Raw genomic sequence first — 17,794 nt, 5'->3', positions numbered from 1 at the left:
GAGAGAGAGAGTGCGAGGAATAATGATGAATCAACTATGGATGATGAATGTATTTATATTGCTAATAAAATAATATCTACAGAGACAAAACTCAAATAATGATCCAGTGATCCTCGTCTTGTGCAAAAGTGAAGACAAGCCGTTTGTTTGTGGTCACACCAAATAAAGTCAAACTTTTATATACCCCATCAATCCTCAGAAAAATACTAACTATTTTTCTTTGACAATTTCTTGTATTTTTCATCCAAACCACACTCTTTATAAAACCTTGCTTTTCATTAAGAGAACTGTTTACAAGTTGAACTCTTGCATGATGTTTCATTTTCAAAAAGGAGCAACAGGACAATAATACATGATATAGAAGAAATAATATAATCTGTACCAAAAAAAAAAAAAAAACAGTATGCATGTGTGCATAAGCATATATCCCTGAATTTGATATTAAACTGGTATTAACAGCTATTGTATACAACATGATCATGGGAATATATACTTCCTATGATGAATATTCAAGTATGCAATGAAGCCTATTTCAAAAATATATTATCTGCGCATACAAAAGTTAACTATGCTATGTATACTGAACAAATAAATAAAAAGGGGAGAAGAGTGATACAACAACTAAATGAGATCTTTTCTAATATACTTGAAAAAAAGTTTGTCGCAGCTCACGGAGAAGATATGCATGCTAGCAACTTGCGGCATAGCTGTTGTAACTCAGGTGAAGGATCTGACGAGGATATGGTTGAGAGTAAAGACCTTGCTTGTAATAGTCCAACTGATATGTTTTCCAAAATCATATCTTCGCTGGCCATGAGTGATGCTATTAGCTTTGCACCTACCATCCTATCCTGTTGAACATTAAAAATACGTTTACATTATACATTTTCTCACAGTTAAGAGAAATAATATGGCTACACACAAAAGAAAGCCATATCGATCAGCTTCTATATTTGTCCACTTTTTAACCAAGCTGTTATCCATTGCCTTTCACCCAACATTTTGCTTGACTTAATCTATTGGCTACCTTCTTGTTAATTTAAAGAAATATTCTCCACGAAGTTACTACATATATAGGAATAGAATCAGAAACTTCAGATTGAAATCTAATGCAACTTCATTTGCGCATCTATCCAGCAAGGATATTTTATAAATTAGAGAGGAAAAATGACCAAAAAGAGAGTGATCACTGAGTATGATAAAATTGATATTGACTTGATTCAATATGATGTCCTCCAATTCGTTGATGAGAAATAAAGATCAAACCCTTACTAATACTAGACCATTATCTAAATTAAATATGGAAACTTCCTAAGGGATAATCTAAATACGAGGAAAACTAATTATAAGATAAAATATTGATATTGTATGACATTTTTTATTATTTCATATATTCGACAATCTAATAAAATTACAAGGGTGAGTAGGAGACACAATTTGTCTAAGAAGCCTGGTAATTAGTTTCATCCCACAATTCAGACACTCACCACCAATATGTTTAACACGAGGAACGCAAGATCTAGCAAGATATATAAGAGAGTTGTGTAAAATTGTTTATTCTGATAACTTTACATATATGGTATTATTAATATATGGTATTATTAATGTAGAAGAGTAAAGGTAATTTACCTTGTCTGACTCCTTCCTCAGAGCTTTTAGTGCCATTCTGAATCAGCATTCGTGATTTATGTTATCCAAATCTGCACACATAATTTAGTGTGTTTGAATCAGCATTCGTGATTTATGTTATCCTTCAAATATTTGTCCAGAGCAAGAAAACGACATAGAAGCAAACTTGAGTTGTTTCCGCTGACTGTTTAACAAACATGTTACCAAACACACGGTTAATATGCTTTGGATAAGTAATTTGCTTGCCGTTCTATAATTGAATAATCACATTTTTAAAGGGAATTGAATAATCACATATTCACATTAGATATCCTCGTTTTTTCCTACAATCCTCTCATTTTACATCTTAAAATACTCAGAACTACAGAAACTCTACGTTTTGCCTACCAAAATAAGAAACTCTACGTCTTGGTGCAATAAACATTGCGCATATTTCAATTCCTTTTTCTTCTTGAGAAAACGAAAAATATCAAGATTACCATTTTGGATTCTGGTCGGTAAATCACGTAAATATGTTTGTTCTCTCAATCTCCTCTTACCACCACGTGTGTAGACTTCCAACTCCAAAAAACAAAAAACAAAAAGTTCAACTATTTTTTTTTACAAAAAAAAAATCAACTAATTAATCCATCAAATTAAGAAGAACATTAAGGCTTGAAGATATTGAATGTTAAATATTTTTTTGTGAAACCATTCATCAGTTGCCTATTTGGGCAAAGCACTAATGGCAAAAGCTATTTAATTACATTTGATATGCTCCAGAAAAGAAGAGATTCAAAAGCAAAACCGAAAATGACATGTGTAAGATCCTTATCAACAAAAAGAATTTTCGTATCTGACAATGTTATAGCTACCGATTACTCCTCATCAGAATAAGAATAGAGGAGAATACAAATGTTCCTTAAAAGAGAAGGTCGGTTATATCATGTTTATAGAATATGAATGCGTGATTAAAGCATTATTATTCCTTCTGCAAAAAAGTGGGAAGAAAAGGCGAGAACAAATCAAGAGTATCAATACAAAAAATTGTCCATAAGGAGGTAATGCTGATATGGTGGTAAAAGCAAAACTGTTAACATTAATTCCTTTGTGAATTGTTTTATTATAGGAAATTTTATCTAACTTTAGTGATATATTCATATCGATTTGGTTATGGGGTCAATTCAATTCCAACTCAGAAAAGCATATAATGACAATTGACAACACTGGCTATCAAAAGCACCGGAGATAGTGAAAGAATAATGCCGACAGTGAAGCCATAAAAAAATATTTTATGTTCACAATTTTTTTCTATTTCTCTCAATTATATTTTTAATTGCATTAGATATTATACTAAAAAAAATCAATATTTTAACTTATCAAATAATCATGAAACTTCTAAAACATTTTTAAATCAATAAATTATTAAAGAAAAATAGACCTTAATCAAGCATGCCATACTCCTTTAGCATATGTAAAGCAAGTCCACCATAACAAGAGGTTCAATTAAATAAATATATAAACTAAAATTGACCAGAAGTGTGTTTCATTGGGTATCTAATTCCTAGTTAAGTAGGACGGCACAAAGTCCACAATTTTATTTGATGGGTCCATAGGATCGCAAAGGGGTAACTCGACCTACACATCAAATATGTAAATTGTAAAATGGTGTTTCGTCTATTGTATAAAGACTAAGAATCCATATAAATGGAATTTTAGTTTGTGTACAATCTACAGTACCTACTCCACAAACAGAATTTGATGCTCAGATAGCTCAGTTACGAATACAATGCAAATAAAAACCACAAGTCCTAGACATCAAATATGTAATATTGTGTTTCCACCTATTGTAGAAAGACTAAGAATCCATTATAAATGGCATTTTAGTTCCTGCACAATCTCCATTATAAAAGACTAAGGATTTGATGATACAATTTAGTTATTTATACAATGCAAATAGAAACTACTAACACTGCGATATTTAGAATAGAGACAAAGGTATTAGAAATAATACAGCAATAAACTTCAATTGAATGTTACATGCCCAAAGGATCAATGTTCAAATATTCCTAACTTACCAACTCCTTGGCATCGACAACTATTTATTCCATATTACAAAAGAAATACCATATCCAGCAACCAACCTGTGTTTTCATCCCCAAAATTGGACCAAAATGGAGACACAAGGAATTACTCCAATGACCCTTCTGTAACTTTGGATCCTACCCCAAAATATAAAGAAATAAAATCAAAAGATAGATCAAACTTAGGATCATTGTGATACAACATTTGCTCCTCAAGGAAGGAAAAAATGACAGGAATGTGGACCTAAAATTTGAAGAGATATGCAGCCAAAAAACCCTTCAGTGGCATTAATTCTGTGAACGCCACCCAGTGGTTTTCTGACCCTTCTAAGTTACTTTTGTAACACTAAACCTGAAAATGAATTTTCCTCAATGGTTCTTTATCTTAGTACTGCATCCGTTCTTTAGTTATTGTAACCTTCTTCCATCAACAAAATTCAACAAAGAATATATATTTTTATTTACTGAGACATTTCTTTTGTTAAATACGTCAGGATCAGCAGAAACTCATTTTAGTTTTGCTGAGCCACAAGATGATCAAGCTGCATCTGTTCAAGCCATGCTCCCAGCATAGCATGATCAACAACAGACTCCATTTGTGTGCTCATGTTTGATCCCTCACTGGAGGATCCAGCTGCTGCTGCTGAAACATTTGAGACAGTGGTTGCAAATTTACCTTTAACGTCAGCCGGTGATTCCTTAACAAGTGACTGCACCCAAGATAAATCAGGCTCCTCACCATTGTTCCCAAGCTCAAATGATGATGACCTTCTTAGCTTACCTATTTCATCAGAAGCACCAACTGGCCAATCAAAATTACCATTAGGTGACCCCCATTTTGACCAAGAATTGGCAGAGGTAGTAGAGGCAGCAGAAGCAGCAGAATTGGAGCCGAGTTCCCGGAAGCTTAAGCTGCAAAATTGTTGCTTCTCACGTTGCGCTAGCATAGAAATCCTAGATCCCATTGGAGAAATAGGTTCCACATTTCGGGGAGACATTACCAATGAGGCCTGCAACAAAGGATGCTCAACATTTTTAGAAGCAAAATTAGTATTCACCGGTGCCAACAAGCTTTGCTGGTGCTGCTGAAATTGATTGAAGACAGCTGATTTGTGAGTTGGAGAAAACACAGCTGAAGCCAATGCTGGATCAGCATATCTAGGAGAAGAACTCTCAGCTGAAAACAGATCATCAAGATTTGAAGGAGTCAAGAGTTTCATTCGACCAGAGCGGTTCATGGGATTAGAATTCATAGCATGTGGAGAGAGGCATGATAACTCATTAAGGAACTGTTGCTGCTGCTGATGCTGATCATAATCAGGTAATAACAAATCAAAATCATCCATAGAAATATCTCTAGCATTGAGTGAAGATCTCAATCTACTGGAATGAAAATTACTTCCAGGAAGATGCAATGCTGGGATGTTAGGCTGAGACCAAGCAATTGAAGGACTGGAAGGCGACATGGTCATGGCTGTAACAAAATCCATAGCAGAAGAAGGCGCGCCCGAACGAGGAGAAGGAACAGCAGAGCCAGTAGAAACATACAGAGGTCTAAGCTCTTCATTGGTGTGGGCAAAGAAGCAAACTCTTCTTGCACAATTAGTCCCATCCTTGCAAAGCCTGGTTCGATATTGTGCAGGATGCAACCAGCATTCAAAAACCCCATGAGCATACTCACACAAATCCCCTCTCCTGCAAGAACCCTTTCGAAATTCAGGACAAGGGACACAGCTATAATGAAACTTTCTCGGGTCCCTTCTTCTGGCATTCTCCCCTGGATGAACAAAGGGGCATTCAGTCCAATCGTGCGAATAAGCGCGCGAACAAGGTCGAACCTTGAACGAATACATTCGGAATTCATCGGTTGAGTATATGCTGTTCTTGATGTCCGGAAGGGACGGAGCAACTGGGTACTCTTTCTTTTCAGTGACTTCATCTGACTTCATCTTCGAATCTCGGGCAGAACAAGGAGACTCGATCTCAATCTCAATCTCAATCTCGGGTGAGGTCGATAAAGGAGGTGAACAAGCATTGCATGAGGTTGTTGTTGTGATCACCCTAAGGAGACTCCAATCATCGGTTTTTTGAAGAAGCTCTTCAAGACTGGTTTTTTTCACATGTTCAAGCTTTGTAGGGAAAACAATAACATCACCGGGTCGGTGAGCATTGACATCAACGGAATTCACATCAGCACCTGCTTCCAGAAGCAGTTTCACAGCATCAACGGCATTTTCAGACCCACCTGAAGCTGCGCAGTGAAGTGCAGTGCTTTTGTCAAGGCCACAAGAGAGGTTCACATCGGCTTCTGATAGAGAAAGAATCAGCTTCATGACATCAATGCTGCCATAGGTAGCAGCAACCATCAAAGGAGTTCTTTGCTCATTGACCATCTTCTTTGACTCTTTGTGACGGATATACCACAACCCAACCTCGTCTATGGAGGAAGGATCGCACTCGATTAGTCTTTTGAAACCCGAAACATCGTTGTTGGCTGCAAGCTCCAGCAAGCTTGACAGAGAATAATCTTCGGTGTCAAGAGATAAGTGATTCATCTCATGGCTTCAACTTCAATTCAACTGCTGAGGAAAAAAACACAAACCCATTTAAGAAAAACACTTAAACAACATAGTAGTACTGCCAGTACTACATAAATAACATTCTAATCTTTTCTCGCTGACAAAAACTAAAATCCATTAACAACAAATATTTTGTGATAAAAAAAGAGTGAAATTTACATTAAAGAAGATGCACTACAACAAACATCCAAAAGCATTTAAAAACTCATACCGTAGTCTCTTGTTGAATTTAAACACACCAGATACCAAAGCCAACTAAAGAAGACAAAGCCTAAAAAAAAAAACAAATATATATATATACTCCTATAATTATATATAATTTATGTATGAAAATTAAAAACATCACTATTTTAATAAAAGAAAAAAGAAAGCAAGGAAATTATGGTTAGATTGATTATTCTTCTGCGATACCAAGGGAGCGCCTTTTTTGTTTCCCAATCACATTCCGCCTCGTCACGCAGCGGAGGACATGATGGTCGTTTTGGGAAAAGACTAGGGGTAGAATGGGGGTTTCAGTGATTTTATTCTTGGAACGAGTTACGACAAAGGCTCCTCTTTGTAATAATTTAACACTTTCCCCACTCGTTCGCTGAAATTTTCTGGAAATTCAGTCCAAATTCACCTCACATGCGAGGCTTGGGTTTGGTTTGGATAAAAGCGAGGATCTAGTGCGCACGTGGCGAGAACTTATTGGAATTGTATAAATCTTTTGACTTTTCTCTGAATCCAGTTCCAGATTTTCGTCTGCTTAACTAATCATTGGGCGACACGTGTGCCACTGATTCTTCTTTTATGTGAAAAAGTACATGGAAGGAAACCGGCTGTGGAGGTGAAAACTGAAAAGCCGGGCTGGTTTTACCGGTTCGGTAAATCTGCAGCGTGCGGTGACCGGATCAACCGGTTGCATTGAAGTGGATTGGAATGATGTGTTGGAATCCGGGTGCACCCTACGGACGCGGATTTCAGACACTAGTCAATTGTGGTTTAATGGTGGTGGAACTAGAGGAAGTCAAATCATGGAGAAATAAAAAAGAAAGAATGAAAAACAGGTTACACACTGCATGCAACACTCATGAAATAGGGATTTGTATTCATGATTCATGATATATGAGAATTAGAAAAAGGTATGCATCCATTATATTTTAAAAAAGATAAAGCAAGGGAAATACATAATTGATAAGATAAAAAGCACGGTATCTCAATCTTTCTTTATTATAGTACTTTTTAACATAATTTCCTTTATGTGATACTCCATCAATTTGGTGTTAATTATAAACAAAACAAAATTAGTTAATTTTATTAACTTGCGTTACTTTAACTAAAAATAGATCTTTTTTAAAAATTATTATTCATTAAAACTTAATATCAAATATAAAAAATGTCTTTGATCTTATTAAATTAACATTATTTTAAAGATAGACTTATTAAATATAACATAAATAATTTAAATGTGATTGCATTTGAGACCAATGAAATAAGAAGAAAATTTTATTACTTATATTAAGACCGAAGAGACGAGAGACACTAGTTTTTAGCATATTTTAGGCTTTTCAATGTTGTGTATGTCATTTTTAATTTTTTATTCTTTTTTCTTTATATTTTTTTAGTCATTTTTTGTCATTTATTTCCTGTCATCTGTCATTATTGAGATATTTGTGTTGTTTTTTTAGTTGAGTTTTTAATTTATTTTAATCATAATAAAAAAAAACTATCAAGTCAATGGATATAAATCATACATTAAAAAGTATGTGATTTCCTTGTCAATTGTACTTTTCCAAAATGCAGGCTGTTATATAGTTATAAATATAAATTAAAGAAAATTGTCCAAAAACTATTTTAGCATTTCTTCCTTCTTTTATTGGAGAATTTTTAATCTTTAATTTCCACTAATTTTTTTTTATCACACTCTTTTCCACTCTAAATTCATGGAAACAAATAAAGGGGAGGAATAGTATCTGGTTTAGCCTATTTTAAAATCTAAGTTGAACCAAGTTTATTTTTTATATATAATGATTACATTGAGATTTTAAATATGGAATCTCATGCATATTAACTCAAATCCCCTACCACTAGGCTCGACCAAGTTCCTTTTTTAACAAATTAGTTTAAGATGTCACCTAGAGTTTTTAACCTTAACATTTTAAGCATCAACAACAATAATGTTCTTATATTATATCAAAAAAATTATTAGATTTTTTGGGTTTTATTAGTTGTTCGTGAACTTATTTTTCATGCAAATTTTATCTTTTTTATATTTTTTTTCAAAAATTAGTTAGATGTGATAACTTTCATGTTAGTCAACTTAGCAAGAAAAATTCCACGTCTTAAATTAGTAAAAACAAATAATACTTAAATTATACCTCAAAATTGAAAATAAATACTATTTTAGAAGGGTAACATTGATCCAAATTTGAGAAATATAAGATCAAAAAATAAAGTTAGAAAACAAAGAAACAAAACAAAATTTAATAAAAAAATTAAAGAATAAAAATATATTTTAATTTTTTTAATCAAATCATATTAGTTAGAAAATATTATTGAGTCCATTACTTTACTCGGCCTAGAAAGATAAACTCTGACAACCAAATTGTTCATACAATCAAATCAATATATAGAGAACAAAGGGGTTGTTTCATTGTGAAGAGAAAAAAAAGGAGAAAACAAAATAAGTGAGAAAAGAAATAGAGTGAAAAGATATATGATTTGGTTGAAGAGAAATAAAGAAAAATAGAAGAGAAATATTTAAATAAAAATTGTTTACTTAGTAAAAAATAAAAATAAAAGAAATTGGTTTGTTGAGTAAGTTATCATTTTAACCCAATTATTAAGGTTTATTTATTATTAGAGTAAAATACCAAATTATTCTCTCACTTTTGGAGGCGCGGTTAATTTGGTCCCTCAGATTTAAAAAATATCAAAATGATCTTCGACTTTAGTAGTCTCCTAACACCATTAGTAAATGTGTGATGTGGCACGTTAAGTGCCACCTAGACGCACACGTAGCAAGATGGAAAATTGTGTTCTCTGTTTGTTGTACCTTGGTTATACAAGATGTGGGAAATAACCTTAGTACTACACCATGGAGGTACCTTTACCAAGAATGAAGCTGATGGAAAATTGGAGTATGTTGGTGGGGAGTTAGATGTAAGGGATAAGATAGAAACTAATTATTTAAATTTCTTTCTTCTAACCAATCTGGTGAAGCATTGTAGAAAATATAACAATGTGGGTGATATTCACTGGGTTGTGGATAAGAAAGTGGATTTGGAAGAGAGTTTGCGTGTATGTTAGAGTATGAGTAGGGGGAAAAATGGAATGAAAGCGTGAATGTTAAAGTAGCCGTTAGGGTTTTAACATTTTGGAAAAAAAGATGATCACCTAAATTATGTCATTTTAGTCTTTTTAATGTTAATTTAGTCCCTTCTTACATGACAAGTAGAAGAAACTGATGTGAAAGTTCTACGTGTGTGTTCAGGTAGTACTTAACGTGTCACATCACACATTTACTAACAGTGTTACGAGACTACTAATGACAGAAATTAACGTGGTAAACGGAACGTAAAGTTGGGGATCATTTTAACATTTTTTAAATCTCAGAAACTAAATTGATAACACCTCAAAAAATGAGGAACTAATTTGATACTTTCCTCTTTAATATTTTTTAGGAAAGATAGACGAAGCAAACAGAGAAAAGAAGGTTAAGAAAAAAGATACAAAATTTTAATTTGTGAGTTATGTTTCATGACTTTGATCACGAAAATGACATTCGTGATGACCAGATCAAAAGATCAAAATTCCAATAAACCTCTCTGGCAGTACCAATCCACTTTCAGGATTTCAAATACTCCAATGGTCACACACCCACATTCCATCATTCATTGATGCCCCTCAAATCCAACAAATAATAAACACATGAGAACCTCTCGCATCATCTTCACCTATCACAATCATCATTGCAATCCCCAGCTACGACATAGAGCGTTGCCAAAAGCCCCGACAAAACCGCCATTACCAGTGATAGCAAGACGTTCAAAGACCTTAGGCTGGCAGAATGGGCAGCAAAGATATGCCGAGAGCTCGAAATGTTGAATGAATGAACTCTTCTCTCTCCTCCAGTACCAATTGCTTTTTGTGTGTGTATAATCCCACAAGTTCCACGAGGCAAGTAAAGGACATGATAGTAAAAACATTTGCACATTGAAAATACCCACAATTAGACATGCAAGTTATTTGTAACACTTAAAAATACCGGTAAATACCTTATTCTAAATCTCATTAGCTAGTCCATTTATGATACATATCCCATTTCACATCAGACTTAGATTCTTTTCACTTATGTTCAACTTTTTTTTTACTTCACTTCATACTTATAATTCAATAAATTTATTACGAGATTTTCAACCACAATTCAAACACACACTAAATTAATCATGCAAAATTCCTTGCATTTTTTTTCCTCGTTATATTTTGACTCATGCATAGTAGCTAATGTTATTTGTAATGTGCTTTGTTCTCACAAGATTATCCATTTTATAAATAATTAATATCGCACTAAAAAACAAAAGTGTTATCATTTGTCACCGAATATATATATTATTCTTTGCACACAGTACTTACTTATTCCACGCGGTTGAATTTGATTCTTTAATAATTACTTTAGAAAAATTGTTTATCAACTAGTATTTTAGGTTGTATATAATATAAGATAAATGATTATTTTTTATAATTAAATTTTATAATAAATATATATTTTTAATATACAAATTATATTTAAATTTACAATAAATGATTTCGATTGTAATAAAAAAATATTTTTAACTATTGCCAATTTCAATAAAATAACAGTCGAAATTTAATTTTAAAATTAAATATAAAATATAATAAATTAAATGGGATAGGTGTAGTTAAGAAGAACTTTTTTGGCTAGTCATAAAAAAATACTCAATTGATCTTTATAATTACAACAAAATATTTTTTTATTAGTCCTTATAATTGAAAAAAAAAATCCTATTTTTAATACATACACAAAAAAATTAATTTACTTTAGTCTCAACACATATCATTTTAATCTCTATGACAAAGACTAAATGAAATTAAAATAGTATGTATATTAACTAAGAATGAATGTTTTCAAGTATAGAGATGACAAAAAAAATCATGAAGGAAAAATATATATTTTTTAATTATAGAGATTAAATGAGTAATTATAGTTACTGTACATTTCAAATAAATAAATTTAAAAATAAAATTGTATTTGGAAAATTAAACTCTCAAACCAAGCCCTGTTTTTGTTTTTGAGTTTTCCTCTCTCTCTCTCTTGCTCTCATTTTCAAAGGTGGAGACGGCATATAAAGATCGATAGGAGTCCGCACAAGTGCTGTATGTGCAAAACTGCAAATGCATTCATGTACTTGCATGTATTACAAATTAAGGAAAAGGAGAATAAGGGCCCAATAAATAAAACTTTATAATTGGTGGATCAAATGGAAGGCTAAGATATGCCCCTTTTTCTTTTAAAATTGGGCAAGTGATGCAAAAATGGGGAAGTAAGTAGGAAGCATATAAAAGCATAATATATATAAATCCCTATCTGTCTCAAGTCTCAACCAAGAAAGTAACCTTTCTCACTTTGATTTTGGGGTGGGGACAAGGGTGATGAATAGAGACACTTTACCTTTGATGTTGGATTGTGACATGGAAATTTGGCCGGCTACCATGGCTCCCTATCATGGAGACCAAATGCCACCTGCCTCGTTGCTTAGCGGACACTTGTCCTACTCTCAGTGCATTGACGGCTTCTATGACCACCCTCAAGTTCCATGCTTCATTCTCAAAAATCTCAACTTGCTCCAAAAGAATTGTTTTTTTATATAATAACAAATTATCGTTTTCTTTAACTTGCGCGTTGTGCATGGCGAAACCAAAACTGAATTTATGTTAACGTTGTTGCATTTGGTTCATTTGAGGATTTATGTTGACTGTAAGGGGTAAGGAGTTAATCCTGACCATACAATCTTCACACAAGCTGTAATGTGCAACTACTCTTCGTTATAAGCTGTTTAAGATTAAAAAATGCCCACAAATTCACGTAATCAACAGCATCCATTATAGGTGACAAGAAATAAACGGTCCATCCTTAAAACGATCGAAGTGAATAAACCACCACCTCATCATATCCATTTACTGTTATGAAAGGCTGTTAGAGTATACAAGAAAAATTATTGGACTATTAACATGATAATCTCTACATCTTTTGGAGCAGTTTAAATTCAAGTTTTGCAATTAATTTATTGTAATATAAATTTAAGTTATATATAATTTAGTGGATCACATGTACTTATGATTTTGTTATTCCTTCCTCGGTACTCTCTTTGTGTATAAAGAGATGAAGAATATTATGAGAAGGAAAATGCTAAAAGTTACCAAATCAAGTTTCGTAAAAAAACGCAGGAATGGGGATTTTCATGAAATTCTTTTTTATTTTTATAATTATTTTCACCAAGATCAGTTTTAAAACAAATTAGCACCGTAGATGTTGTTATTCATGCAATTCGTACAATAGTATTTTCGTGCTAAGTAGAAGACCTAGATTATGTGAAAATGACTAATTTAAATTATTAGATTAAAATAGAAAACCTATATTAAAAAGATTTTAAAATCTCATGTAACTATAAAATCTAGATTTATCCAACAACAAATCAAATATATATAATCTTTAAATATATCACAAATTTATCATCATTGTTATCATACCATCATTACCACCACCAACATGACTGTCATTATGCCTTTGTCACCACATGGGGATTTAATTTTGTAAAGTAATTTTTAAATCAATTTCTAAATTAAATATGTAAATAAGGATTTAAATACATTTTGAAGTGAAAATTTTAAAAGTAATGGAGAAAGGGGTAGTGTGAATGCTGAAAAAGAGTGATATGAAAAAAATTGTGCTTTGAGGGGCTCACGTTAGTCCAAAATCCTACCCAAGACGTTGGACCCAAAAAGATAAAGATAGTTATGCTATGCTGGGCCTGGGCTTAAGGATACATAAAACCAAAAGGAAGCATACAAAAACTGCCAATCGAGTCAGACAAAAATAACAGCCACATATCAGAAACTTTACCTAAGCCAATAGGATATGATCAAGGGAATTTTCTTCATAAACTTTGTAGTTTGTAAGGTTACCAGCATGTTTCTCAAAATTAATAATCTCACAAAATAAATGGGAGAGGTTTATTTGATATTATTCCAAATTGCCCACCTTTCATTTGTTTTTCCAAAATTCTCCATTTTCCATTTCACAGTTAGGAACTCAGTTACTTTCAAACTAAACTTACTTGAAAAAAAATCAAACTGACTTCTCAATTAATTTCTTTTAGAATAGTTGTTGAGAATTATTTGATTATTTTTAAACCAGTTTTTTAGGACCATTACATTTTAAGTTGTTGATGATTTTTTTTTAATTTGTAATAATTGAATACATGTATCATGAGTTTAAAATAACTAATTCACTTACCTTGCTCAAGCTTTCAATTAGACTTCCTTAATAGTCGTTGATGATTTATAAAGGTGATTAGGGGTGATTATTTTCCTTAAATATTTCATATTCAAAATTCAGTTGATTTTAACTTTGACTCGAGCCAGATAAATTTATTTTAAAAAACACAACTTCTCATAAATTTATGAATTCAACTATTTTTCACCTAACATTTATTTGAGATTTTTAATTTATGAGAAATAATTCATAACTCATAAGATTCAATTATGTGTCATATGAAGGCTGACCACAACCATAATGAACTTGTACTATATATCTTGCTCAAGATGGTGCAGCATTTTGCATATATGGTGACTGATTATTGGAGCAGACGATGGCTCGTTGTATGTGGTGGTTTTGATCCAAATTTGACAACACATGATCCAACATTCCAACTTGTCTCCATGGTGCTGTAGAGAGGAAGAGTGATTGTGTGAAGAAAGAGAACTGGATTAAAAGATACAAGAGAATGTGAAGCAGCTCTACAATATATATTAATGAAATAGAAAAAAAAAAAAAACCATGTACTCTCTTTTCCCATTTTCTTTGCAAAAGAGGCTAGGCAAACCCAACATTGAAGATTATCTTATACAGTAATCATTCTCTTTCTCTTTAAATTTTTCTTTCCCTTTTTTACATATATTGAATAGAGTATTAGGGAATGATGTGAAAGGCATTACTGACAGAGATAGAAGATAGGACTATATACTTGCTCTCACACTACCAGCTAGCATGTCAATCAATAACCTAAAAGTGTCGTCTAATAGGACTAATTTGAAAAACACAATAATTATCAACGGGACCAATTATATAAATAAACTCATGGACCCGTCTTTTAAATTATCACAACTCATATAATAGGTCCTTTTCAAAATGTCCAAGTCCAACTGCCAATGCTGCAATTCACCTCTAACCAATGTTGTTATGAACTGTGTGGATTTTACTCCTTTTTTCTAAAGGGAAAAAGATAAAAGGTAAATTTAAATCATTATTGGAAAACTATTAATGTGATATATATAATAAGTTAGTAAGTTTCTGAAAATTTATTTCATATTTTGTATTAACAATTTACAATTGAGATATTTTTTCTAATAGTGAACTTCACCCTGTTAAAAAAGTTAAAACACAACCATGCGATAATTAATAACTTCAATCATGTGGGCCAAACAAAATGTTGAATAGAAAAGAAAAACAATGTGGGTATTATAATTTAACGATAAAATTAATTGATAAAATTAATTTATCACATGTGTTTTATTTATTTAGAAACTAAATTTTTATTATTAATTTTTCAATGACCAATTTATTAGTGTATAACACTTTTAAGGATAAATTTAACCGTAGAAATATTGAAAAAGTTGAAGACTAGGATAACTTGAAACTATCTTATATAAAACATAAGCTACTCCATTGACTTGCTTCCCTAAAAAACAACTTTATAAGTTTGATTACAAGATAAAATAGATTGGAATTGGGAGACGATGAACCCACAGTCTGAGATATCTGCACTTGAGTGAGCTTATCCATTATCCCTTTACAGTCCATTTCGAAGTCTATATTCTAAAAATCAATTGAAGTAGCAAACTTGAGAGAACTGATCGATCAAAGATAAAACTTCATCTTCCATTACTGATAGACAAGGATGAATACAGGTAGTGCGAGCAACAATCATTTTTCCAGCATGGTCACGGATACAACAAGCAAGAACAATACAATCCATGTTCTTGAAAAAAGCAGCATCAAGATTACATTTGAGTTTACCATAAACTGGCTGGCTAATTACTATTATTTTCATATTAGTTTATAGTTATGCATATACCTAGATATGCTACATATAAGTAAATATGGTGCTTATAGAGAGATAAAAATTACACCAATGATCTTCATATATATGGTTAATTTTAAGTCTCTTAAGTAAATACTTTATAAGGAGATATAAAATTTACACTAGTCACCTTCATATTTTAAAGAAGAGTTATTTTAATTAAAAAATAATGGTAACAACACTTAAAAAACATTCTTTAAGTTTTGCTGGAAAAAAATACTTTTGAAGCATAATCAATAGTTATAGTTGTATAAAATATATCTACTTTTGGTAAGTATATAGATTAGTTATTAATAAAATTGGTAAGTACTTTATATATTATCGAGAAAAAAAATTTAGAACAAAAATAATTCTATTCAAATAATTGATCGATATGAAGTTGGAAAAAATATTTTTAAATTATTTTGTGAGTTTAAATAATACCTTAAAATATATAAAATTTTCAATTTGATAGCAATCACCTACTGAGGCATCTTTCTCACACAATGAATGAACAAAATTTCAAAGGTTATTTTTATTTTTTTTACAGAAAAAGCAAAATTTCAAAGGTTGGGCTTTTTTTTTTTGTTTTTTTTACATAAAAAGCAAAATTTCAAAGGTTAATTAACAAACAAAAAAAAAGTAATTAAGATCGATGTTGTCATCATATCTTATGTAGTAAATGTACTTCACGGTATTGTATGGTAATAAAGCAACACGCACACGTTATCAACTATAACAAAATTTGTCTATGCCGATCTTGACAGGACAAAACTTTTAATTAATTAAATGTATTTCCCCTTCTTTATACATTCTCCAATTTGAGGAAATTATTTCTTCAGTAGAAAATTCGATGCAATTGCTTGCAAAACAATAAATTAGTAAAGGAACATGTGAAAAATTATAGAATTGAAGAGTACAGGAAAATTAAAAACTTTTCACCAATAAGTATATATCATATCCCATTTGCATTTTACATTATAAATTTGAGCATTTTAAAAAAAAAATTAAGATTTGTTTTATTTTTCATTAAGTCACGCATACATTAAGTATATTTATTACTTGTTATTTATTTTAAATATATATTAGTGCTTAAATTTAATTAATCTCGATTTAAATGTGATTTTTTAAAAAAATCTGGACACTCCATATATAGCAAGTTCAATAAGTAGTTTGTAAGATAAATCATAAAAAAATTCACCTATTCATAAAAATTCTATTAAAACCATATATAAGAATCTTTAATTAATTCCCAGTGAAAAGATTTCTTAAATTTTTTATAACTAAGTAGATGAATTTTAACTATTCCTAAAAATCATAATAGCCTTGTAAAAAAAATCATAATACCACAAATTCATAATTTTTTAAAAATCACGATTCCTACACATAAAAAAATTTCCCCCTCTAAAATTTCCCCTTAATTATTCTTCTCTTACATTATTTTGTTATCAAATTCTAACCTAGTATACAATGTAAAAAGTAAAATAAATTAGTTCATCGATATCCCCGTAATCGTATCTTCAGTCAATGTTTTTTTCACCAACCCTAGCCAACAAGCCAAACATCTCATCATAAACAAAATAGTCAATGTTTATTTCACCAACCCTAGCCAACAAGCCAAACACCTCATCATAAACAAAATGTATCTATCTTAAAAGCAAATTAAACTTTAAACTTAGACAATAAAACAAGAACTTGAGTCACGGGTGTAAGTTATTGAACTGCTGAAAGGGGTAATTATATATGCTATGCCCCATTTCCTAGTGCCCCCCACGTTATATTCCAGGGAAGGATCACTTCAACACAAGATTTGGAACTATTATTATGTCACTTAAGATACCACGTCAAACTTTATTATTTATTTTCATACAAAAATGTGAACAGGTCCATTTTATAATGAGTATTCGAGGAAGGGAAAGGGCCACTTTTATTATTACATTGCATTCAGTTTGTACCCAACCAGTGCTTTTCACTACTCATATGTAATTTAAAATTTCTGTATGCTTTTGATAAAAGATGGAGTGGAGTGGAGAGATCAAAAGAGAATCTCCCTTCTTTTCATTGCTTTTGTATCACCAAAAGATTATATATATCATTGTTTGTTTTACACCCAAAATTATCTTTTTCTCCTTTTGATCATTTAAAGGGTGACTTCTTACCCTTGTCTGAGAGCAAACTA

At 31.5% G+C, this 17,794-nt stretch overlaps 1 protein-coding gene across 4 annotated transcripts; it reads right to left on the bottom strand.

Moving 5' to 3' along the window:
* Nucleotides 1-3,607: 3,607 nt before the first annotated feature.
* On the bottom strand, nucleotides 3,608-6,575 carry LOC114406732 (zinc finger CCCH domain-containing protein 30-like). 4 transcript variants are annotated; one of them, XM_028369519.1, is made up of 2 exons: nucleotides 6,483-6,575; nucleotides 3,608-6,274 (listed from the first exon to the last, which is right to left on the bottom strand). In XM_028369519.1, exon 2 carries the CDS (start codon nucleotides 6,245-6,247, stop codon nucleotides 4,205-4,207), a length of 2,043 nt encoding a protein of 680 aa, XP_028225320.1. In that variant the 5' UTR covers nucleotides 6,248-6,274; nucleotides 6,483-6,575; the 3' UTR covers nucleotides 3,608-4,204. The 4 variants fall into 4 exon arrangements, with proteins under 4 accessions (XP_028225320.1, XP_028225321.1, XP_028225323.1 ...); XM_028369520.1 differs by having other exon boundaries at nucleotides 3,608-6,271; nucleotides 6,483-6,565; XM_028369522.1 differs by lacking the exon at nucleotides 6,483-6,575 and adding an exon at nucleotides 6,431-6,475 and having other exon boundaries at nucleotides 3,608-6,271.
* Nucleotides 6,576-17,794: the final 11,219 nt, after the last annotated feature.

The sequence above is a fragment of the Glycine soja genome, chromosome 3, assembly GCF_004193775.1.
Source record: "Glycine soja cultivar W05 chromosome 3, ASM419377v2, whole genome shotgun sequence".
Classification (NCBI taxonomy): Eukaryota; Viridiplantae; Streptophyta; class Magnoliopsida; order Fabales; family Fabaceae; genus Glycine; species Glycine soja.
Note: the sequence above shows the minus strand (reverse complement) of the source record. Positions and strands in the feature narration are given on the sequence as shown.